Raw genomic sequence first — 23546 nt, 5'->3', positions numbered from 1 at the left:
AAATCGAAAAGATGAGGGAGCCCAGAAGCAAGGAGGGTGAACGAAGGGTGCAAGGCAAGCAATGGCCTGAGAAAGAGGAATCCAAAGGAAAGGTAGGTGGAGGGCTGAGGGAAAAGGCAGAGGAAAATATGGTAAGAAGAGGCTAATGAGAAAGGCTGAAGGGGGGCTGTTTGTTCTGATAACAGAGAGAAGTGTCCAAAAGGTAGGTTAAGAGATAGGGTGGCTAAAGGAAGTGGGACCAAAGGAACAGTGGCCTGAAGAGCAGGAATCTGAGGGCCAGCGAGGCAGTGGAGACTAGAAGAGAGTGAAAAAGCAGGACTGGGGCAAAAATACACGTGGGCTCGAAGGATGGGAGGGGGCAGAAGATTGCTGGGTGTAGGCCCTGACAAGGAAATCCTGCCAGTTGGGGTCCCTTCCATTGTCACAGCGCTGTAACCTGGCAACCCTGACAGGGCCCCCGAGAGCTCAAAACGCCGGGGTGGGAGGATGCGCTCAATCTCACCTATCGATCAGGACTGACCTGCCCGCTCTTTATCTGTCACTTCCTATCACTTCGCTGAAGCCTGGAATGGAAAGCGGCTTCTGGGGCTGAGCCCTGGCGCATACGAGGTGGCAAGCCTCCCTGTGAAATCGTAGACCTCGGCATTACAGAAGATCACGTTTCCAACCTTGACAGGAGAGGCAGGGGTTCAGATCCTGCTTTGGCAAGCCTCCTCTCCCCAGTTTGGGATTGTCCTTCATTTCCCTTCCTTTCACCACCCCTCCCCCTCCATTAATTAAAACCCTGTCCAAATTTGCTTAAAAAAAAAAAAAAAAGAGTGGATTGTATCTCAGCTTCCAGGTTCCTCTGGCAGGCCTCTCCCTCCCTGAGTATTGTTGTGAGCCTTTAGAAACATTTGGCACTGGCTTACAAAGGAGCTGTCGCTGCTTTTGATCATGAGGAAGGCAGAGGGGGAGGGAGGGAGGAATCAGCAAGGCGCTATCGAAGAGGAGGGGGAAGAAAGGAGGCGGCAGCCCTGGCTCAGAGCAGCTCGGGAGAGGGGCAAGGGAGCCGGACAGGGGGAGGAAGACAGGCCCCGAGGCTAAGTGAGGAAGAGAGAGGGGTCAGAGAAGTCACGCCTCCTTGGTCCCAAAGCCCTGCTGCTTCTGTGCCCAGATGTGTGGCAGCTGGCTCGGGGACATTCAGAGAGAAAGCCAGAACACTTCTCGCAGTTTCTATTCCAGCAAGGCGGGGTGTACCTGCTTGCCGGCTCTGACAGCCAGTGTGGTGTGGTTAAGAGAGGTGGACTCTAATCTGGGGAAGCGGGTTCGATCCCCCGCTCCTCCACATGAGCGGCGGACTCCAATCTGGTGAACCGGGTTGGTTTCCCCACTCCTACACATGAAGCCACCTTGGGTGACCTTGGGCTAGTCACAGTTCTCTCAGAACTCTCTCAGTCCCAACTACCTCACAAGGTATCTCTTGTGGGGAGGGGAAGGGAAGGAGACTGTAAACCGGTTTGTGACTCCTTAAAAGGTAGAGAAAGTCGGCATATAAAAACCAACTCTTCTTCTACAAGTAGACTGATAGCTCGTATGGTCAGGAATGTTACACTAGAACTGGAGAGCGTTGGGTCTTAAACCCCACTGTGACATTTGAATGCATGGAGCTGCCTTACACTGAATTAGACCCTTGGTCTACTAAGGTCAGTTCTGTCTACTCTGACTGGCCGCAGCTGCCCATGGTCTCAGGTCTTTCACATTTCCTGATCCCTTTATCCCTTTTTTATCCTTTTATCTGATCCATGTAAATGGAAATGTCTGGGGATCGAACCTGGGACCTTGTGCATGCGAAGCAGATACTCTTACCACTGAGCCACAGCCCAGACCAGGAAGATTGCTGGCTGACCTGGGGCCGGTCACTCACTCTTGCTCAGTCTAACGTACCTGAGAGAGTTGTTTTAAAGTTAAAATATGGGAGAGCTAGGTGTGTTAAAGGAACAACTGTGTGATAGATCTGCCAAGATGGTGCAGCCGTGTCTGGAAAATTCTTGCCTCCCTCATTCCAGATGCAGGGAAACAGCTGTGGTGAAGAAAAGGCACTCTGCACGTACACAGAGGCACTCTTGGCTTGTTGCGCTCATCAGATAATTTCATACGCGTGCAACGGGGGGCAGGTGTGAATTCTGGCTGGGAATGAAGCTCAGGGTTTGGCTGGAGTGGAGTCACCCAGAGGCCCCAAAATGATGGTCACCAAAGTGGTGGAGTGACCTTTCTTAAAACATAGCACAGTCCACTCATCACTGCTTTTTAGTGGATTAAACTGAAATGCATTTGCAAGTTGCCAAAATCTCAAATATGCATGTAAGTGCCGTCACGTCGCAACCGATTTATGGAGACCCCAGCAAGGCATGTGAGAGGCAGAGGTGGTTTGCCATGGCCTTCCTCGGCAGAACCTTCCTCTGCAGTCTTCCATCCAAGTCCTCACCCTGTTTAGCTTCTGGGATCTGATGAGAGCGGGCTATCCCATGCTCCCCTCCCTCCCTCTCAAACAGGCAGGTTTCGTCTACCAGAATATTATGAGGTAACTTACAGTTAATTAAGCAAAAAGTTCCGCGCATTGTTAGAAGGGAAGCCCCTCCCTCCCAAGCACCTCCTTCATTCCCAGTCAGAATTAGACAAGGGCTTCTAATATTTAGAACCCCAGTGTGCCCTTCCGGCTCAGCACAATTTGTCTCTACAAATTAAAATATGCCTCTCCCCCACCCTAGGATGGTCGCGAACCTGCTGGGACCCTCGCAGTGCTCGCCTCTGAGTGGAGCCCCCAAAAGTGGCACTAGGTCTGTTTAGTGGTGAGAAGGGAGCTGCCCACCATGGGGTAATGGCGCCCAGAGCGGGGGGGGGGGGGAGAAACAGCTGCTGCCTCTGCTCTACCTCCTGGACGCAGAGCTGGGCTGATCTGCTCCTCTCCTGTGACCCAGTAGAACAAGTGGTGTCCCTGGGTGTCTATCCCAAAGCTTCTTAAACTGTGGGTCGTGTAACTGAATGTGGGGGTTGCAAAAAATTTGGCAACCATAAATGGTAAAATTGTATGTATGCCAAAGAATTATTTTAATTCTAATTGTTTTAAGAGCTAGCATGGTGTAGTGGTTAAGAGCGGTGTTGGTGGAGTCTGATCTGGAGAACAGGGTTTGACTCCCCACTCCTCCACATGAGTGGTGGAGATTAATCTGGTGAACTGGGTTTGTTTCCCCACTCCTCCACATGAAGCCAGCTGGGTGACCTTGGGCTAGTCACAGCTCTCTTAGAGCTCTCTCAACCCCACTCTACCTCACAGGGTGTCTGTTGTGGGGAGGGGAAGGGAAGGTGATTGTAAGCCGGTTTGAGTCTCCCTTAAGTGGTAGAGAAAGTTGGCTTATAAAAATCAACCTTCTTCTTCAAATAAATTTCTTTATGATTTATTATCAGTAAATGTTTGATTTGTATACCTATTTTATATACCTACATACCCAGGGTCACATAAACATTTCACAGGTGAAAAGGGGTTGTGAGCGAAAAAAGTTAGCCCTGGGCTATACATGCAAAGGAGGTGGGAGCCCTACAAGGTGTCATGCCCAAGGTCCCTGTGTCGACCGGACCCTGTTTTCATGGCACAATTCTCTAATTTTGTGACCCAGCTTAGCTGCAGCTTTACAGTGTTGTGATTCTCTGTGTTGTTCTCTAATTTTGTAATCCCATTTTATTGCATTGTTGGTTGTGCGCCTTATAGTGTTCTTATTGTATTATTTTTCCACTGTGTGATCTGCCCTGAGTCTCAGTGAGAAAGGCAGGCTACAAATGGAATAAGTAAATAAATACTGTCCCTTCCAGGCATTTCTCAGTAGTGATAGTGTTTGCTCAACATGTGTTAGACTACCAAAAAAATGTATCCACGGATGATAGGCAGAACGGGCTTTTTTGCTGAAAAGGACAATGTTTAACTTAATCTAAATAACCTGACAACCTAAAAATTGCCCCTGCCAGGTTGATGGTACCAGGAGCTCTCCTGAATCAAGCTCCTTTAGATTTATTCTATCCCCCACCCCCAGTTAAAGTGGTTGCAAACAGCTGTTTTGGGGTGGGCTGACAGATTAACTAAGACTCAGTCTTTCCATCCTACAGAATTTTGGCCTGGAAAAAATCCACATAACTGGTTAAGTGTAGGAAGGTATTTTATCCTCAGATGTGTTTGCAAGGTCACAGAAAGTAGACCTCAGTTGGAATCCTGCTTCATTTTTGGAGCTCCCTGCCATCTTGTGCCAATGAACCCTAGAGAAATATATCACTTTAAAACTGGAAGGCATGGGAAGCCAGGTTTCCGGGGCTCTAACAGAGATGAACTACACAGTGAAGTAAGCTTACAAAAGCTCATCATGCCCTGTCAGAAATTGTGTTAGTCTTTAAGGTGCTACTGGACTCTTGCTCTTTTCTACTTGCTACACAGGTTTTGTTCATGAAATGCAAACTGCAGGCTAGGGCAGCCTCATTTTGCCGCAGGGCCATGCAGGGAAAGGAAAGGGTGTTTTACCCTTCAACTTCCACTTCATTTTGGTATTTGAAACTGGGCTCTCTGCTTTATTCACATTTTAAAGGAGACAAGTCGTATCCTTTGAAAACACATTGTTTTTTCCTCTTCAAAATGCTGATAGGTAAAGGGAAGATGACTGGGGAAGGCAATGGCAACCCCCCCCCCCCCGTAAACATAGTCTGCCTATTAAACGTCAGGATGTGATGCCACCCCATGGGTCAGTAATGACCAGCACATGCAACCAGGGCAGAAGGGATACAGCTGGAGAACTCTGGATGTGGCAGCCTCCATTCCTCTACCTGAGCTATCTAATTATGGATAAGCTCTTTTTACATGTTATTTTTTTATTTTATTCAATTTATTCCCTGCCCTTTCCCATCCTAAGGCGGGTTCAGGGTGGCTTCCAACAATATATGTATGCAGTATATGAAAACATTGATTTAAAATACAGAATAGGAATGGGGGAGTTTAAAACTGAGAAGGCTTTGGGGGTTAAAACAAGTGAAAGGGGTGAATGGGTGTTTATGCTGATGACAGAGTTTACCCCTGATTTGGAAAACGGGTCCAGTACAGGCAGGGCCTCGCCTAAAGGACAAAGGCAGGATGCAGTTACTGGGGGGAGAATCCAGCACACAAAGAATCTTCGCTTCTGTTTTTAATAGCAAAACAAACACCAGTAAGGATCTAGTCCTTTCCGAGTTCAAAGTTAAGCTTGAAAACATGTGGGCAGTGGGACTGCAAGAAGCCAGAGGACAGGCAGCCAGTGTCCTGGAAAAGCCCTTGTCTTTTCACCCACGGTGGTTTTTCACTGGCCCTCGCAGACCACCCTCTTCATTTGCTCCTGCCTGACTCCCCGCACCCCACTACAATCTCATCACCAGAATGCAAAGATTCCTTGATAATCCCGGATCGCGAAAGGGAGACTGTACAAAAGGAATGGCTGCATTTCATTCCCGTGGTCTTCAGAATCCCAGATGGGCCTGGCTTTACTGGTTCACCTCCCCAGTGCTGGAAGCAGCTTCCCAAGGACTCCGGCACTGAGAAACAGGGAGGATGCACTTGAGAGCGGAAATGCTCTACAGCCCAAGGTCTTTCCAGTGGAGATTCCAGGCAGTGAGCCCAAGACCTTCTGCATGCAAAGCATGCACTCCCGTTAAATCACGCAGTGCATGAAGAAATACCACCGAAACCCTGTTCCATTGGATGACCCCCAACATCTCTATCGTTTGGAGAGAGGGGCAGTCATTCCTCTCGGCTCTCTTCGTGGTTTTGTGAACCTCTGTTGCTTGCACACTGAACCTCTCCAGGCAGGCACACACGGAAGGCCCTGCAGAGGCGTGCACGGCTGCTGCAGAGGCCGGCGTGGAACAGCAGAGCCGAGCTGCAGATGCGATGCACACCGCCCGACTGCAGGCAGAGGGGGCTCTTGCGGCTGAAAGAGAGGAGAGCTGCTGCTGCACAAAGTCCAGAGAATCTGCCAGGGAGACCAACGAGCCAGACCAGAGCACAGTGGGCTGCCGGAACCAAAGAGGGAAGAGTGACCCAATTGCAGGGGGTTTGTTTGGCCGTTCAGCTCAGATCACAAAGCTGAGAGCGGGACGGACCTTTACAGCGCCTTTGCTCCCCAGGCAGGACGATCTAGTGTGGCAGGCCCCCGATTTTGGGGAAGGTTTAAAAGAGAAGCCATGTCTTTCCGGGCATAGTTCTGGCCGGTGCTTTTTGTAGGCATGGGGGACTTCCAGATGTGCATGCCACCACTTGAGATGCACACGAGAGGCAGAGGAGCTCTCTCTGAGCATCAGAAACCGCGCCAATAACCTCTGCCCCCTACTCTTGTGGGTCTTCCTGATAAAAGATTCACAGGTCAGAGGTGCTCAGAATAAGAGGAGGCGGGAACGGGGATGGAAACGGAAGGTACCTCCAGTATGTTCCTAGCTGAACGGAGGAGACAGCGGAAGAGATGATGATAGCGGCAGACAGGAGATGCAGTAAAAGCTGTGGAGCTTTGCAAGCGACTGATGCAACCCAAAGGCAGCTTGGGTCCCCCGTGCCCCATCCCCTGGGCACACAGAAAGGGGAAAGAAGCTCAGGCAGCCCGTAAATGGCTTTTTTGGACACTGTCTGTTTGGGCAAGGGAGCGGCGCTGGGTCTCAGATCAGATCAGGGACAGCCTTGCCCTTTCCAATCTGAATAGACTGCTGCACATTCTAGAGCCCAGGTGATAGGACGAAGTTACACTTTTTAAATTTTTGGCTTAAGATAAACTTTGCCTTGGCTGTTTGTAAGGTGCGTTCAGACGGCAGCCCTGGGCATTGTGGGACTGATCGTTAGCTTTAAAGCTGCAGGAAAGAGGCCTCAAGAGTGCGTCCTGTTCAGCTTCCTGGGTTGGAATCTCCCAAGCTGCCAGAAACTGCTCTTTAGAGTCGCCCGGATCAGCATGGGGTTTGGAACAGCTGTGCAGCCCGTGCAGTTCGAATATGTGTCTACAGTGTGCCTGGCAACCAGCTTACAGTGGTCCGCTGTCACATGAATACAAAAAACTGTCTTATACTGAGTCAGACCTCTGGTCCATCCAAGTCAGTATTGTCTACTCAGACCGGCAGCGGCTCTCCAGGGTTTCAGGCAGAGGTCTTTCACGTCACCTACTTGCCTAGTCCCTTTAACTGGAGATGCCAGGGATTGAACCTGGGGCCTTCTGCACGCCAAGCAGATGCTCTACCACTGAGCCACAGCCCCTTCCCGTCATAGTCATGGCTCCTGTGCAAGGAATTCAAAGTCCTGAGAAGTGGAATGGGACATCTAACGAAGAGTTCTCTCGGCAGCCTTGCCAACCTGTCATGGCTTCCTCGCGAAGACCCCCGTGAGTCGTAGTGCTGTAGAAGGCACTAAATATTTTGTTAGGGTTCTTCCCCCCCCCCAAGTGGCTTTGCTTTGAGACCAATCAGGAAGCAGAGATGGTTTCTGGCTGCTCAGAAAGGCAGTGTGGCCGGGTGCTAATGCTGGTGAGGGCTGCTGGGAACCGGGGTGGAGCACCGCTGTGGTGGTGGTGTTGCCTATTGCTCCTGCCTTTGACTGGAGAGAGCTGGGTTCAAATCCCTGCTCGGCAACCACCCTGACTGATCGTGATCTCTCCGCTTCATCTGCATCCCAGGTTTGATCTGGCTGCGCGTCCTGCGTAGTGCTTATTTTGAAGCCCCTCCCAAACTGGCCAATGCCCTCCTGGCCTCGGGGGTCCCTTGTGGTCACCAAGGAGATGAACCATCCTCTTTGGGGAGGGGCTGTGGCTCAGTGGTGGAGCATCTGCTTGGCATGCAGAAGGTCCCAGGTTCAATCCCCGGTTAAAGGGACTAGGCAAGTAGGTGATGGGAAAGACCTCTGCCTGAGGCCCTGGAGAGCTGCTGCCGGTCTGAGTAGATAATACTGACTTTGATGGACCGAGGGTCTGATTCAATATAAGGCAGCTTCATATGTTCATGTGTTCCTGCTGCCCCAGCATTCTGCACCAGTGGGTATCTGGAGGGGCGGGCAGATCTCACCCCATCACTCTCCCAGCTTTCTGCTGCCGCTGGGCTGTTGTTTTCCGCCCCCCCTTTCCATCCATCTCCTGTCTTGATCTGTGACCGGGACAGCCCCCGCTTAGCTGGTGGGAATGGCAGCTTCTGATTTGAGGCATCCCACCCCCCCACCCCGGTCTTGCTAATCCCTGTAGCCGCCGAGTGCTAAGATCTGACGAGATCACAGCCAGAACTGATATGGCTGCAGGCATAAAACAGATAGCAGGGAAGACGATGGAAGGAGCAGAAGAGCAGAGGGAGCCGGGCGGGCTGTGTCAAATCCTCGAACAAAGCGGTCTTCTCACTGAAAGGCCGGCTGGACACAGACACGGAGGGCACCTCTGGAGAGCCGGTGCACACAGCTGCATGCGCGCACGGGTCTGTGTGTTTGCGTGAGAGAGTGTGAGACGGGAAGCACTGTGGCTATATTCAAGTACTTGAAGGGCTGCCATATAGAGGAGGGTGCTGAGTTGTTTTCTGTTGCCCCAGAAGGTCGGACCAGAACCAACGGGTTGAAATTAAATCAAATGAGTTTCCGTCTAGACATTAGGAAGGATTTTCTAACATCAGTTCTTGTAGGTTATCCGGGCTGTGTGACCGTGGTCTTGGTATTTTCTTTTCTGACGTTTCGCCAGCAGCTGTCCTTCAGTATTACTCCTCTGAAGGTGCCTGCCACTGCTGCTGGCGAAACGTCAGGAAAGAAAATACCAAGACCACGGTCACACAGCCCGGATAACCTACAGGAACTGATGAACCCTGACCGTGAAAGCCTTCGACAAGATTTTCTAACAGTTAGAGCTGTTCCTCAGTGGAACAGGCTTCCTTGGGAGGTGGTAAGCGCTCCTGCCCTGGAGGTTTTTAAGCCGAGGCTAGATGGCCATCTGTCAGCAATGCTGATTCTGTGACCTTAGGCAGATGATGAGAGGGAGGGCATCTTGGCCATCTTCTGGGCATGGAGTAGGGGTCGCTGGGTGTGTGTGGGGGAGGTAGTTGTGCAGGGAGTTGGACTAGATGACCCTGGTGGTCCCTTCCAACTCTATGATTCTATTATTCTACGCTGATTCATACCAGGACATTAAAAAAACTGCCCAGAAATAACTCATTTTAAAGACAGGCCCTGCTTGACCTGCTGCGTCATGTATGTGTGTGCATGCGCATGCGCACGCCTCCTGCACATGTGTACATGGAAGATGGTTGATCAAACCATGAGGGATTGCAAAACTCTCTTCTGACCAGGGCTCAGCTCCAGAACCTGGAATATACAGTTGCCTCTGAGCATGAAGAAAAGCCAGCCCCCCTCACCAACACTCCTTTCCCCTCTAATTTGGGATGGACCAAAGGGCAGAGAATGTACCCGCTGAGCCAAGGCATTAGCCAGCCTGGAAACCCTGGCCATAATGGGGGGGGGGGAGAGGAGCTGGAGGGTGAGAGATTCGAAACAGACAAAAGGAAGTATTTATTCACAAAGCGCATAGTGAAATTGTGGAACTCCCTGCCCCAGGATGTGGTGATGGTGGCCAACTTGGAAGGCTTTAAGAGGGTAGTGGACATGTTCATGGAGGAGAGGGCTATCCATGGCTACTAGTCAAAATGGATACTATTCGTGATGCATACCTATTCTCTCCAGGATCAGATCCATTATATTAGGTGCTGTGGAGAACAGGCAGGATAATGCTGCTGTAGTCGCCTTGTTTGGCCACTGTGTGAACAGACTGCTGGACTTGATGGACCTTGGACTGATCCAGCATGGCTTTTCTTATGAGGTGCAGCCACTGTCCCTGTGGCATGCAGACAGGGTGGCAGAACTGCCTCTCCTACCCAGCCCGCTCCTCCTGTAGGAGAGGCAGTTCTGCTGCCCTCTCTGCATGCCACAGGGACGGCGGCTGCCCTCCTCACCCCCCCGTTAGTTACAACCCTGCTACTCTCTGCCCCACTCCTAGGCCTCTGTGGGTGCTGTCTGTGGTTGATAAGGGGGGAGGCAGAGAGACTCTATGCATGATCTTGTTGGTCCTGAGCCCTGACCTTGAAAACTGGTTCAGGGTCCAGGCCTGGGCTCAGGTTATACCTTGGGATAAAAAGTGTGTTTATTTATTTAATTTTTCGTATTTCTAACCCACCTTCCCTGGCCAAAGCCGGGCTCAGAGGGGGTGACAACATTAAAACACAAATATAACAATAAAAATTTAAAACTTTTAGAACCTTTAAAACCGTAATACTATTTCTAAATGTTAAATGATGGTTGCCATAAAGTAGTGCCCATAGGAGCAAGAAATGCCAAAACCAGGCAAACCAGATGGCTGTCCCCCCTCCCCCCCGATAACATCAGTTGTATAAAAAAGGGGGAGGAGAGGAGGAGGAGGGAAGCCAGCATTAATATGACCCGCGGCTGTCCTCAATCATAGGCCTGGTGGAAAAACTCTTGTCTGCAGACCCTGCGGAACTCTTTGCTAACCACGGGTATGAGTGAAGACTGTAGGGTTGCCAAGTCCCTCTTTGCCACCGGCAGGAGGTTTTTGGGGCGGAGCCTGAGGAGGGCAGGGTTTGGGGAGGGGAGGGACTTCAATGCCATAGAGTCCAATAGCCATAGAGGCCATTTTCTCCAGGTGAACTGATCTCTATTGACTGGAGATGTTGTAATAGCAGATCTCCAGCTAGTACCTGGAGTTTGGTAACCCTAGGGAGAACCACTGCCAGTCAGAGTAGACAATGTTGGCCTTGCTAGAGGCAGCTTCATGTGTTAGGGGTAGGCTGGGAGAAAAACCCCATCTCACACAGTGAGATGTTGCCAAGTCCCTCTTCACCAAAGGTGGGATATTTTTGGGGCGGCGCCTGAAGAGGGCTGGGTTTGGGGAGGGGCTTCAATGCCATAGAGTCCAATTGCCAAAGCCACCCTTTTCTCTAGGTGAACTGATCTCTATCGGCTGGCTCTCAGTTGTAATAGCAGGAGATCTCCAGCTAGTACCTGGATGTTGGCAATCCTAGAAGAGGGTGGGAAGAGGACAGTCCAGGCGTGTGTGTCTGCCACCTTTTTTTTTTTTTTTAAGCTGGCACCAGCAAGGGCATGTGCCACCAGTGGCATAGCTGCTCAACTGAAAGAGGGCACTGCAGGGGACGCACGGCAGAACAGGCCTTCCAGGGTGATGTCAGCCGGCAGCAGGAGATTACCTGACATGCCCCAGAGGAAGTGGGAGAAAGGGGAACAATTGGGGTGCTTTTGCCGCTGCCAGAACCAGCTGCCTAAGCTGCGAGCGCCAGGGTCAAGATGGCTAGAGAATCAGGGGCAGGCACTCCAAAGGCCGTGCTGTGAGTCTCCTCCATGGTGTGTAGGCATGCTCTATGCCAGGCCTTAGGTAAACCCTGCCCTACCTGGTGGGCAGAAAGGTTTGAACTCGGGTAACGGTGCGCCTCCTCTCAATCGTGGGAGTCTTGTGTGTTGTGGGGGGCGGGCGGTTAAAGTGGCAATCGAAAGACGTGCCCAGCCGCTGAGCTACGGCTCCTCTCCGAGAAGACGCTTGAATCCAGGGCTCATTATACAGATTATGCCCATTTGTTTAACTGTCAGGCTGCATTCTAATTATCTTAACTATTTCTGGGTTTTCAATGCATTAGGAATATTTTGGTGAGGGCTGCCAAAGGAGAAGGCAGGAAAGAAAGGAGGGCTGGGACTGGCGGGGCTGGCCTACAAAAAACAGCACAGATCCTGGCAGTCAAGAGGGGCCAAAGGCCGCACTGGATCCAGCCGCCCCCCACCCCCGATCTCTGAACACTGCGCAGGCAAGGAGCACGATGCAGAAAACTGCGAGCTGAGCTATATGATCTGCATGGTTTATAATTTTTTTAAAAAATGTATTTATACTCCACTGATCTTCCCAATGAGGACCCAAAAGCCGTTTACATCATTCTCCTCTCCTCCATTTTATTCTCACAACAACCTCTAAGGCAGGTTGGGAGCGACTGCCGCAAGGTCTCTCAGCAGTCTTCCCTGGCAGAGTGGGGATTCGAACGTGGGTCTCCCATATCCTCGTCCAACACCCTAACCACTACCCCATGCTGGCTCTTCATCACCAGCTCCTGCTCCTTCTAGACTGTGGTCTTTTACACATGGCTGTTTCACTCGTGGTCACCCCTCCGACGACTTCAGGTCTTTTGTTTTCGCTATGCGTGCCATTTCCGACCGTCAGAGACCGCCTTGCTCTTCCCAATGCGTTTTGCCTGTGTTTTCAGAGACCTGTTTTATCTTGAATTTGAAAAAGTGGATGAAACATGGGGAAAGGCAGGGGGAGAGCGAGGCGACCTCCGACGGTCGGAAAGGGCATGCATAATCAAAACAAAGACCCGAAGTCGTCGGAGGGGTGACGGCGAGGGAAACAGCCATGCATAAAAGACCTGTATCACTTCCCCATATAGTGAATGACATGTTTGAGTTAGAAAAAAATGTTGGAAGTGAAGGACTTTGCGCTGTCTCTTAAACCTCAGACTCCAGAGAGAGACAAGACTAGTGAGTCAGAGAGATAGAGGGGACATGACACTGGGTCATCCTTTCTCTACTGCTCTGAATATCTCTCTGATGTGTAGATTGCTACTCTTAGGGTAAACGTCCTTCCTTCCTGCTTCTTCCTCACCTCCTCACGCACACTGGCACTCTTCTCCATCTTGCCACCATGAGGGAAGGACGCATGTCCTGGATCTCCCTCCATCCTAGTTAGTTAGAATAGACAGGCGACTATATTTTACTCTATCCTATCCAGGAATGTATTTCCTACAATAAATGCAGTATATTAGTTAAACAGACAAAAAAGTCTCCTAGCAGTTTTGTTCCTGGCACACACAGAGGTTTGGATCGGGCTTCTCTGCGCACAATAGCCTTTGTACACTCTGCTAACTTAACAAGGATTTGGGCATAACGAAGCCCTCATAATCCAACAAAAATATCCCTTCCTGCTCATGCGACAGGAATGTCTGGAGAGCCAGCTTTCTACGGGCTGGGAGCATTCCGTGTGGTTCAAGCACATGATACATCTGAAATGGTAGCCAAGCATGTGGTTGAAGTGGAACCCTAGAATGTTCTCAGCCAGCAAAATGGCCGCCTCCAGGGCAGGTGGTATATGTGCAGAGGAAGGGGCTGTGTATAGCAAGGGCTTGTGGCAGTACCGGGGGTGGGGGGAGGCTGAAGCTATTCTGCAGGCTTGGCCACCTGCCGTCAGGAGCGGAAGCCAGGTTTAGCCTTTACTGCAACAGTGCCTCCAAATAAAACCCTTTCCTCTTCACCGCGGGAGGGTGTTTCTTGCTGATGGTGACTCAGGCTGCCTCTGATCTGTACAGCCCATCTCGAGCTCCGTTTCTCGGTCACACCACAGATGGAATTTCAAGCGCTGGCTTTTATGCAAAGAGATGATTCTGTTTCATTCTCAGGCCTGGCTCCTCCCTGCTCCCGAGTCCTACTTCCCTTATAAATTTGGGAACAAGCATTTGGAAGAGAAAGATCCAGATCCAAATTCAGTGGGTTTAAGTGACCCAGATAAAGGTTAGGCTCGTGACTCCGGCACAGTGAAAAGACCGGTTCATGCGATGACATTTGCAGGGTAGCAGAGGCGCTGAGGCTGCGGCATGCATGAAAGCCCTTTCCTGGAGGCCAAGATACCTGTGGGTGGATCGTGGTCACTTCGGGGGAGAAAGAAAGGTGCTCAGCCATTTGTTATGGCTTCCAATGTGCCAGGGCGAAACACTGGCTAAGCGAAAGGGTTCGGGGGCTGAGTACTGCTCAGCTCAAAACCAAGGCAGGAGGCAAGGGGTCTCGAGAAACAGTCCCTACCTGGCAGAAGTGTAAACTGAGGGGAGGGAACGCTAGTGGCATGTTCCTCACGTCCTTCCCTGTCCTGCCAGGAGGACTTTTGATCAGATGGTCCCTGTGAGTTCCTTACCGGGAACTCAGTGACCAAGGAGGTGAAGACCAGGATTTAGATCCAGACAGTGGCATGTGGGGAGAAGAGGATTCAGCCACTGCCGCCGCCATACCCCCCCCCCCCAGGTTCTGTTTTCCTGACCTAAAATGGCCCTGGGGAGCCACTATTTGCCCCACTGGGGAAACCAACGTGCAGCCTTGAGTACATACAAGTTTTCCCAAAACAACGTCCGTGTGTGTGAGGCTTAATTCCCTTCTCCCCACACGCCATGGTCCCACTCTGAACTGGGCTCCTATGCATCTGGGAACTGAGTTCTGAGCACAGAACTCACAAGGCACACCTGATTGTAAGTCCTGTCGGTGAACTGGGAGGATGCCAGGAAAATGTGATTTATTGTTAGACTCTAGGATGACCTAAAACAAAGGGAAGTTTTCTTTTTCTTCCAGAGGATCAAGAGTAAATAACCTGCTTAGCACATGGAAGGTCCCAGGTTTAATCCCCGGCATCTACCGTTAAAGGGATCAGGTAGTAGCTGATGGGAAAGACCTCTGCTTGAGAGAGCCACTGCCAATCAGAGCAGGCAATACTGACCTTGATAGATCAATGGTCTGACTTAGCATAAGGCAGCTTCATATGTTCATGCTGGGGAGAGCTTAAGGCTGAACCTCTGGGCCCTGAGGGAAATCTGTAAGGACTAATGCTTGGCTAAAGCCTCACACTCATGTGCGAACTGGGGGGGGGGGCAGGAGTCTGTAGAATCATAGAGTTGGAAGGGACCATCAGGGTCATCTAGTCCAACCCCATACACAATGCAGGAAATTCATAACTACCTCCCCGCCACACCCCCAGTGACCCCTACTCCATTCATAACTACCTCCCCGCCACACCTCCAGTGACCCCAGAAGATGGCCAAGATGCCCTCCCTTTCATCACCTGCCTAAGGTCATAAAATCAGCATTGCTGACAGATGGCCATCTAGCCTCTTCTTAAGAACCTCCAGGGAAGGAGAGCTCACCACCTCCTGAGGAAGCCTGTTCCACTGAGGAACCGCTCTGACTGTAAGAAACTGTTAACTCACTGGGTGATAGGTCCACATGAGGTGTTTGCCTACTAGGTGGGATCTTTAATAATTATATGGTCACCAGTAACCTCTGGCCACACAGTGAGGCCCATACAGGCTGTGCTGAGTCCATTCTTAAATGAAATTAAATTAAAACCTTCCACCCAGAAAATCTGAATTTCCTGAATACTTATTCTGCATTATTCATTGTTTTTACTATTTCAGTTGTGCTAGACACAGCGGGCAACATGAAGCTCTGCAAAGCACATAAGCCAAACGCCCAATCATTATTTTAGTTCATCTCTAGCTTATCAAACCTCAGCAAGTCGTAAATCTTTGCAACCACAAGAACTAGAGGGAGGGAAAGCAGCATGGTATAGCCTGATCTCGTCAGATCTCGGAAGCTAAGCAGGACTGGCGCTTGGAAGGGAGATCGCCAAGGAAGACTCTGCAGAGGAAGGCAATGGAAAAACCACCTCTGCTTCTCGCTTGACTTGAAAGCCCCTTGCTGGGGTCGCCATAAGTCTGCTGCGACTTGAAGCCATACGTAGGCTGCGACTTTACATACACACACATAAGGACTAGAAACATGCTTTATCAGCTGAAAGCAGAAATTCTCAGCAAGCTGCATTCCAGGGCCATCGTTTACTCTTTCCCTACACTCCCACAGAATTGGGGCATTCACACATTCCTAGGTTCAATCTGTAACAGACTGTGAACAATCAGTTGAAATAACCCACTACCTTTGGACCAGCCATTCCTCACGCGGGTTTTAAATGGCCGCTTTCTAAAAATCCCATTCAGTGATTACTTATGTGAACGCGGAGTTGGTGAAATTGAAACTCTAGGGCACCTACTACTTTTTTGTAAAAACTGGAATAAGGAGAGAACCAGGTTGGATCACACCCATTCTAACAAAGTATAATTTCCTCTAGAACTCTGGATCGTCCCTTTTCTCTTATCAGATCTAGAGGTGGATACTGAGAAAATTTATCAGGTGGCAAAATACTTAACTCAAGCAATGGCTTTAAAACTGTCGTACTAAATGATACAGGTATCTCGCTCCAAGAGGTATTGTTGAACTTGTATAATTTTATTATATGTATTTTATGTATTTATGAATTTTAGGTATTTTATAAGTTTATACGCATTTGCCTGTGTATTTGCTTATGGCTTTGTTAATGAGCAATAAACCAAACCCTTCCTAGGTTAGAGTTGCTCCTGCCATTCATTTCCAGGGAGCAATGAAAGCACACAAGCAGTCCCTTCTCCCACAGGGCTGTACTGTGGAGCCTGATACTGCAGGTAAATAGCTCTTCACACAGCTGCAGAGGCCACAAGGTGGGTTCATCATCGCTGCAGGTTATCTGGAACACCAGAGTGTCCAGGCCCTGGGGGCAAGAGGGCCTCCCGAAACAGAGGCTTGGAAGAAAGCCGTTTCAGGTTAGGGGTTAATGCCGGCTTCGGGGCAAGCGAAAAGGGTGGACTCTGCAGCTGAGTGCTTGCTCTAGCCACACCCTCCAGCTGCAGCTTGCCGCGCCAAGCTCAGCGGTGGCCAGGAGAGCTGGGAGGAAGGCCCGCGATGGAACCACCCAAGAGTCCGTCTACTGCCAAGGCGGTGCTTGTCTCTTGCCCTTTGCTGGCATGTTTCTGGATCTGGGAGGGAGGCGTGCCAAGGACATATCTGTCCGGACTGCATGTGCCTGCCTGTCTGTCTAGGGCCGTGTGTGGGTCAGAGGAACGTGGAAACCCTCCTGCGTTTGGGGAGGCAAGGGCGGTGGGACTGAAGCCTCTGACTTCATCCTACAGAAAGCCTGGCTCTCCAACTGTGCTACTTTTCTAATAAATTCCTCTCCCTGGGTGTAGAAATGCCTCCCGTAAGAAGAAGTGCATCAGGGCACAACCTGGTGGCGGGCAGGCGGGGGAGATATAAAACCTGTATGCGTACAAACACTTTTAAGGAACTGATGGGGGTGGGCTGGAAGTGGCTTTCACTATATTTTTATGCCATGAGGTTTCACGTGTTTCATTGTACCCTTTTATTGCTTTAAATGTTGCTGTAAGTTGCCTCAAGCACAGGAGAGATGGCAGAGAAATTTAAAAAAATAAATAAAGTCACATTCTCGTTCTGTTCGAACTACAGGGAGCGAAGAGTCTTGGGAACCTCCTCTCCCCCAGCAGCCAGTGCCCTTTCCCCTTCTCTGGGTATACACTGCTTTCAAGCTTATCATTGTTTCTACGAGGACTAGAAACCTGCTTCTTTGAAAGCAGCAAAATTGTCAATGTGCTGACTCTGCACTGGAATTTGTGCACTTGCCCAAGGCAATCGCAAAAGCGCAGAAAGAACACACCCACCTCTGAAAATAAGTTTGTGTACACATACGGGAGCCCTGGTTAGTGGATTTTTTTTGCAAGCTACCCGGTTATGCTGCTTCCGGGTGTCTTTGCATGGGGCTCCCATGATTCAGTCCCAGGTCGTGTGGGAAGTATGTGAGTATGCATCTGTGCACTAGGGCGAATGCGCTCCCCTCCCCATCTGACTGTAGGTGTGCCCCGGGGGGCGAGAAGATGGAAAAAGACCCACCCGTGCTCGGCTCACACTCCTCCAGGTCTTCGTCGTCGCTGGGGCACTCAGCCGAAGCCACCAAGAGGTCATCCGTGTTCTAAGGGGGCAGAAACAGAGATCCAGTTAGCAGAAGGGAAGAGATCGCCTGGCCACTGGCCTCTCCGCTGCTCCCGCCAAAACAGCCTGGTCCCGTCAGCAGCATGACAATGTAGCAATTCTCTCCTCTCTCCCTCCAACACGTAGAGGCATAATGCACACCCAACGACGCTGGCTATTGGGTTTCCCCCACAAGCTCCTTGTTTGTCTCATAATCATGAAGGCTGTAAGTAACAGTGTTGGTCCACAGTGTTTTTCTTAAAGACACCTTTTTAGACGACATAGTATAAAACAATAGTTAAACAGAGTTAACTATTGTGTTAAACAGAATTCTTCATCAGGCTGTGAAGTCCATACCGCCCTCCTCCCCCAACTCCAAAGTGGTGGGCAGAATTTTGTTTGTTTGTTTGTTTGGGGAATGGTGGAGAATGCAAACTGCACAACAGGGGCTTCTTCATCATGTCCCAAAACTGCTATTTCCTTTCTTTCTTTCTTTCTTTCTTTCTTTCTTTCTTTCTTTCTTTCTTTCTTTCTTTCTTTCTTTCTTTCTTTCTTTCTTTCTTTCTTTCTTTCTTTCTTTCTGATGAAAGCTTCTGTGGAATTCCAAAGCTTACTCACTGCTTTGTGATTTGTTGATTGGACCAAAGATAAAGGAGCTGCCGTACTGCTGTTTTTGGAGTTTCCTGTCAATCATAGCATCAGAGTCCATCTCTCCAAGCCCCCTTCCCCAAGACAGGGCCCATCACCTATGCGAGTCCTATGCAAGTCAGGCCAGCCGGCCACAGACAGAGAGGAGGAGGCCCCACAAATAGGGTTGTCAATAGGGCTGGCGAAACTTGTCCCTTTAACGGAGGTTTAATGGAATGGACACCCTGATCTGAATGGCCCAGGTTAGCCCAATCTCCTCTGATCTTGTAAAGCCAAACAGGGTCAGCCTTGGTTAGTACTTGAATGGGAGACCACTGAGGGAGTCCAGGGTTGCTATGCAGAGGCAGGCGATGGCAAACCACCCCTGGCGTCTGTTGCCTTCAAAACCCTAAAGGGTTGTCGTAAATCAGACGCAACTTGACAGCACTGCCCATCATCAATGAAATGTACAGGTGCTGCTTTTCACCGCATGGAGATAAATAACATCTCCTGATATATATCCTCTTAAGACACTATTAAAGGGACAGGATGCTTTTCCTCCAGGCTGTTGGCAACCCTGCCTGCAGGACATGTTAGTAAGCCAAGAAGAAGATACCCCCCCCCACACACACACACACTTAGTCTTGTAGGATCTTAATCAACAGGAGATGGATCCTGGGCATAGCCAGAGCTACCCGAGTCTCACCAAGGGAAATTCTATTGAGCACCTAAAAATTACCAGAGCTACCAAGGAGCCATGTTTATGTGCGTGTGTCTCCGTAGATAGATGAGGCAAGAATAGAACCCCAGTGTGAACTTGTTTTAGCACAAAGCAACCACAAGTTGCGGATCAGCCTTTAGCCTTGACTCTGCATTTATGCATTTAAAAGCACATACTTGCATCCCTCACTTATGCAAAAAATATTTAATTTTTTTTAAAAGAGTTACTTTGGAGATGTGGTGGGGGAGACTTATTGATGTCAGGCGCTCACTACAGCTCCCTCCTATTCAGCATTCTACTCAAGGATGGATAAAGGTACACATGAAGCTACGTAGCTGCCTTACAGCATTAGACAAGGATGATGCATTCTACCTGCTGATCTCCGAGGTCTCGGGAAGATAGAGATCTTTCCCAAGTCCTGCCTCCTGAGGGCCAAGCTAGAAGATACACAGGACATGCTTAACCAGTCTTCCAACTTAATTCTCTCTCTCTCTCTCTCTCTCTTTTTTTTTTTTACTGAAAAGCTGCACTGGAGACGTGGGAGAGCCAGGGAAAGGGAAAGAGCTGCTCAGTCCATTCTCTCTGGGTGATTTTTTCCAAGTCCAAACTGGGGAAAATGTATAAGATTCCTGTATCTTTGCTTTTGCACGGTGAAAAGCAACTAAGAGGTGAGAGCTGGGGGGCGGGGGGAAAATGGGGAGAGGGGAAAGGACTGAGCAGCCCTTCCCCACTGACCCTGGCAGCCGCCTGCTGATATTCATGTGTCTCCTGCACCAGTATTTCGTTTGGCCCTTCAACAAAGTGGGTACTGTCTGCAGGCAAAACAGGGTGCTCTGCCACTCTGTGCTCTCCCAGTCTAAGTTGTAGCTCAGAGGAGCATCCATAGTTCTCCTTTCCACCATTGTTATCCTCACAGGAACCCTGTGAGGTAGCCTAGGCTAAGAGAATGTGACTTCCCCCCCCCCCACCCACACACACAAGCCAGCTGCAGGGCAGAGGGTTCCGGACCCAGGTCTCTCCACTCCTACTCTGACCAAACCACACTGGAGGAACAGAATGAACCGTAAGCCGCTGGCTCAAATCTCATCTCCCAATACTGGCCTACCTTACAGGGCTCTTGCCAGGACTTCTGTGTTAATGTACGCAAAATGCTCTGGATACTGAAATATGCCATGATTACCCATCTCTCCACTGGGAAGCCAGAGCACTCTGGGGGATCCATGGGGGCCACAGGTTGAGTCTGGCAGTAAACAAAGCAACATGCCATTTCTCTCACCTGTAGGGTTGCCAACCTCCAGGTACTAGCTGGAGATCTCCTGCTATTACAACTGAACTCCAGCCGATATAGATCAGTTCCCCTGGAGAAAATGGCCGCTTGGGCAATTGGACTCTATGGCATTGAAGTCCTTCCCCTCCCTAAACCCTGCCCTCCTCAGGCTACGCCCTAAAAACCTTCCGCCGGTAGTGAAGAGGGACCTGGGATCTTGTATTCAGGTCAGTGAAGACCTCACAGAGAAATATTTTTTAAAGCTGTCACCTGAAAACTTCCTGATGCAGGGCATTTGGAACGTGGAATATTCTTCTAGCCTTGCAAGACAGCGAAGAAGAAGACAAAGTTGGGGCGGGGCCCTCAGTAGTGTGGGAGGCTTGGAACTAGGGTTGCCAAGTCCCTCTTCGCCACCGGCGGGAGGTTTTGGGGGCGGATCCTGAGGAGGGCAGGGTTTGGGGAGGGGAGGGACTTCAATGCCATAGAGTCCAATTGCCCAAGCGGCCATTTTCTCCAGGTGAACCAATCTCTGTTGGCTGGAGATCAGTTGTAATAGCAGATCTCCAGCTAGTACCTGGAGGTTGGCAACCCTACTTGGAATGGGTTGATTTCATCCCCACTCACTCACGAGGTTCACTGAGCAACCATAGCCTAACTGCTCTCTATAAGCCTAATCTACCTGTTGTGATGTTAAAATGGACTGACCCTATGTCTGCTGTCCTTAAGACACACCTAATCATGAAGCTCCGAGAATAATAAGGTTGCCAACTCCAGCCTGGGGAATTCCTGCAGACTTGGGGGCAGAGCTGTGGAGGGGGAAATTTGGGAAGAGATTTCATCCAGAATCTATGGTATACCATAGAGTCGGCCCTCTGAAGCTGCCATTTTCTCCAGGGGAATGGATCTCTGTAGTCTGGCGATCAGCTGTCGCCCTGGGAGATCTCCAGGCCCCACCTGAAGGCTGGCAACCCTAAAGCCACCGAGCTGCATGCAAAGGGTGAGGAGGGGGCTCAGGGGGGAGCCGCTGCCCTCCCTGCCACCATCAGTATTCCAAAGCCTGCGCAGCACGTATCAACCCCAGTATGTTGGAATTAGCATAACAAAGGCCTGGACAGCAACCCGGGGCAGGGAATCAATCACGGAGACCCTGCTCAGCTGGCAGAATACAAACGAGCAGGTTCTGGAGACAAGCGACAGGCAGGAGAGACGCCCCCTGCCTCCTGTGCTCGGCCGCACTCCAGTGCAGATGCAGGAAAGCATCAGGGATCCACTCCACCCAGCGCTGTACACCTTTGCGGGCTCTCTTCCCGGGGAGGCGCAGAGAACAGCTCTTTGCTTTCTTCAACCCCCCTCCCAACATGACCTGTTTTTAGCAGCTTCTTGATGCACATCACCCCCCTCTGCCTTCCCATGCACACATGCCATTCTCTTGCTCCGGGGCTTCAGCTGAGCCGGGGCTCACCTGAAATTCCACTCCAATCCTATTTTCTTCTTCCAATGCCAGGACTCAGCTCTAGGTGGTGCAAGAGAGGAGATGCCCATGAGCATGTGCAGAGCACATTCCCATTAGAGGTGGCTGCTTAATGTTGCCAACCTTCAGGTGGGGCCTGGAGAGCCCCCAGAATTATAGCTGTTCTCCAGATGACAGATGTTGGTTCCTCTGGAGAAAACAGCTGCTTTGGAGGGTGGGCTCTTTAGCATTATACCCTATTCAGGCCTCTCCCCTCTCCAAATCCCACTCTCCAGAGGCACTACCTCAAATCTCCAGGAATTTCCCAACCCAAAGTTGGCAACCCTATGGCTGCTGCATCTCAGGGCTCCTAGGTCTGAAGGCCATCCCTAGCTCGTGTCTTTTTTAGAGATTAAGCACCAGGTTTCCGGCCTGTCCATCTGTGCCCTCCTCTCTTAAGATGAGAAAGTGGGGCTGAAGCTCTCCCAAAAGCCGCCCGTGATTCTCGGTATAACTGTAGAGTCATTGATTAAAAATGCACTCTGCACATGCTCAAAGGCATACTTGATTTTTCTCCCTTTCCAATGCTGAGAGATACTTGAAACTGGAAATACATTATGGGGCTAAATCATCGCCATGCTTCCCTCTAGTTCCCACAAAAGCTGCCCCTTACCAGTCCGAATCCCTCGCACTGAAAAGGTACCGAAGCCGTCCCCTTGAAAATGACAAAAATCCAGCCACCAGGAGTCCAAATTCCCGGCGTTGCAATAAATGTCACACCCCAGGCATTCTTGAATAGCTCTTCATCATCACAGCCCGTCCCACGAAACGTGGCTGGCTGCCCAGATTCCCTCTTGTGCACCGGGCTTGGCAGGCACTGATTTGGAATGAGCTGTGTGCTGCCGTTGAGGATGCCCACGGGAAGCCAGGCTGTGCCCACCCCTCCAACTGTGGTGCCGAGTGGCCAAGGGGAACGGCCAGAATGAGCTCAAGTATTGCAAAGGGCCCTTGGAAAGCCAAGTGCTTTCGCTGCAGAGGCCCTCGAAGAGAGAGAGACGGCTGATGAGCTGCAAAGGTGGTGGTTGACTGGCAGGACGGGTCCCCCAGTAGTTGGGCGAGCAGCCGCCTTTTCCACATGGGCCTCTCCCCAAGAACAGTTGGCTCTGGAGCCCCCAGCCGGGCAAGCTAGATGGCTGGGAATCACAATGTTTGCCTAATCCTCCTCTGCTAACCTACATGCATACGGTGGTCACGCGGCCTCTGAATGTTCTGGAGATGTGGCTCTCTCCCAAGGGTCCTGAGCATTTAACACCTTGTTTGAGCGCAACTGGGTGTGAGAACACGGTGGATGCCACCCAACCCCTTCCCCGGCGACTCCAGTGCAAGCTTATAGGGGAAACTGTGTTTCTGAGCGCAAATCCGAATTAGTGCTCGGGAGAACTGAACCGGGCAGGGGTGGTTATTCCAGATGAATTAATGCAAAATACAAGGGGATGATTTCAATTATGTGTGGCATCAGTCAAATCTCCCCCCCACTCCCAATTCCTCTCATATCTTCACACCACCTGTCTCTTCCCTGTTTCCCCCCTCCCCTTTCCAGGGATGCGAAACCAGGCCGGCCTAATTACTGCCACAGTTGCTGTGGCAACCCGAAGAGGACTTTGTCAGCGTTTTTTTCCCCAAGCAACATCATCTGTGCCATCAGAAGAAGGAAAACCCGGCTTTTTTTTAGGGAGGAGGGTAAAAATTTGTTTTC

General features: G+C 50.5%; 1 protein-coding gene across 11 annotated transcripts in view; it reads right to left on the bottom strand.

The window, feature by feature from the left end:
- The window catches only part of NRXN2 (neurexin 2), a 393602-nt gene that overhangs the window by 10765 nt on the left and 359291 nt on the right, over nt 1-23546 (bottom strand). For all 11 annotated transcript variants that reach the window (XM_056852311.1, XM_056852313.1, XM_056852316.1 and 8 more), the window contains one exon: nt 17648-17726. In XM_056852311.1, coding sequence (XP_056708289.1) covers nt 17648-17726 — 79 coding nt within the window. The remainder of the gene's footprint in view (nt 1-17647; nt 17727-23546) is intronic.

Source organism: Euleptes europaea, chromosome 7 (assembly GCF_029931775.1).
Source record: "Euleptes europaea isolate rEulEur1 chromosome 7, rEulEur1.hap1, whole genome shotgun sequence".
NCBI classification, from domain to species: domain Eukaryota; kingdom Metazoa; phylum Chordata; class Lepidosauria; order Squamata; family Sphaerodactylidae; genus Euleptes; species Euleptes europaea.
This window is presented reverse-complemented; position numbering and strand designations above follow the sequence as displayed.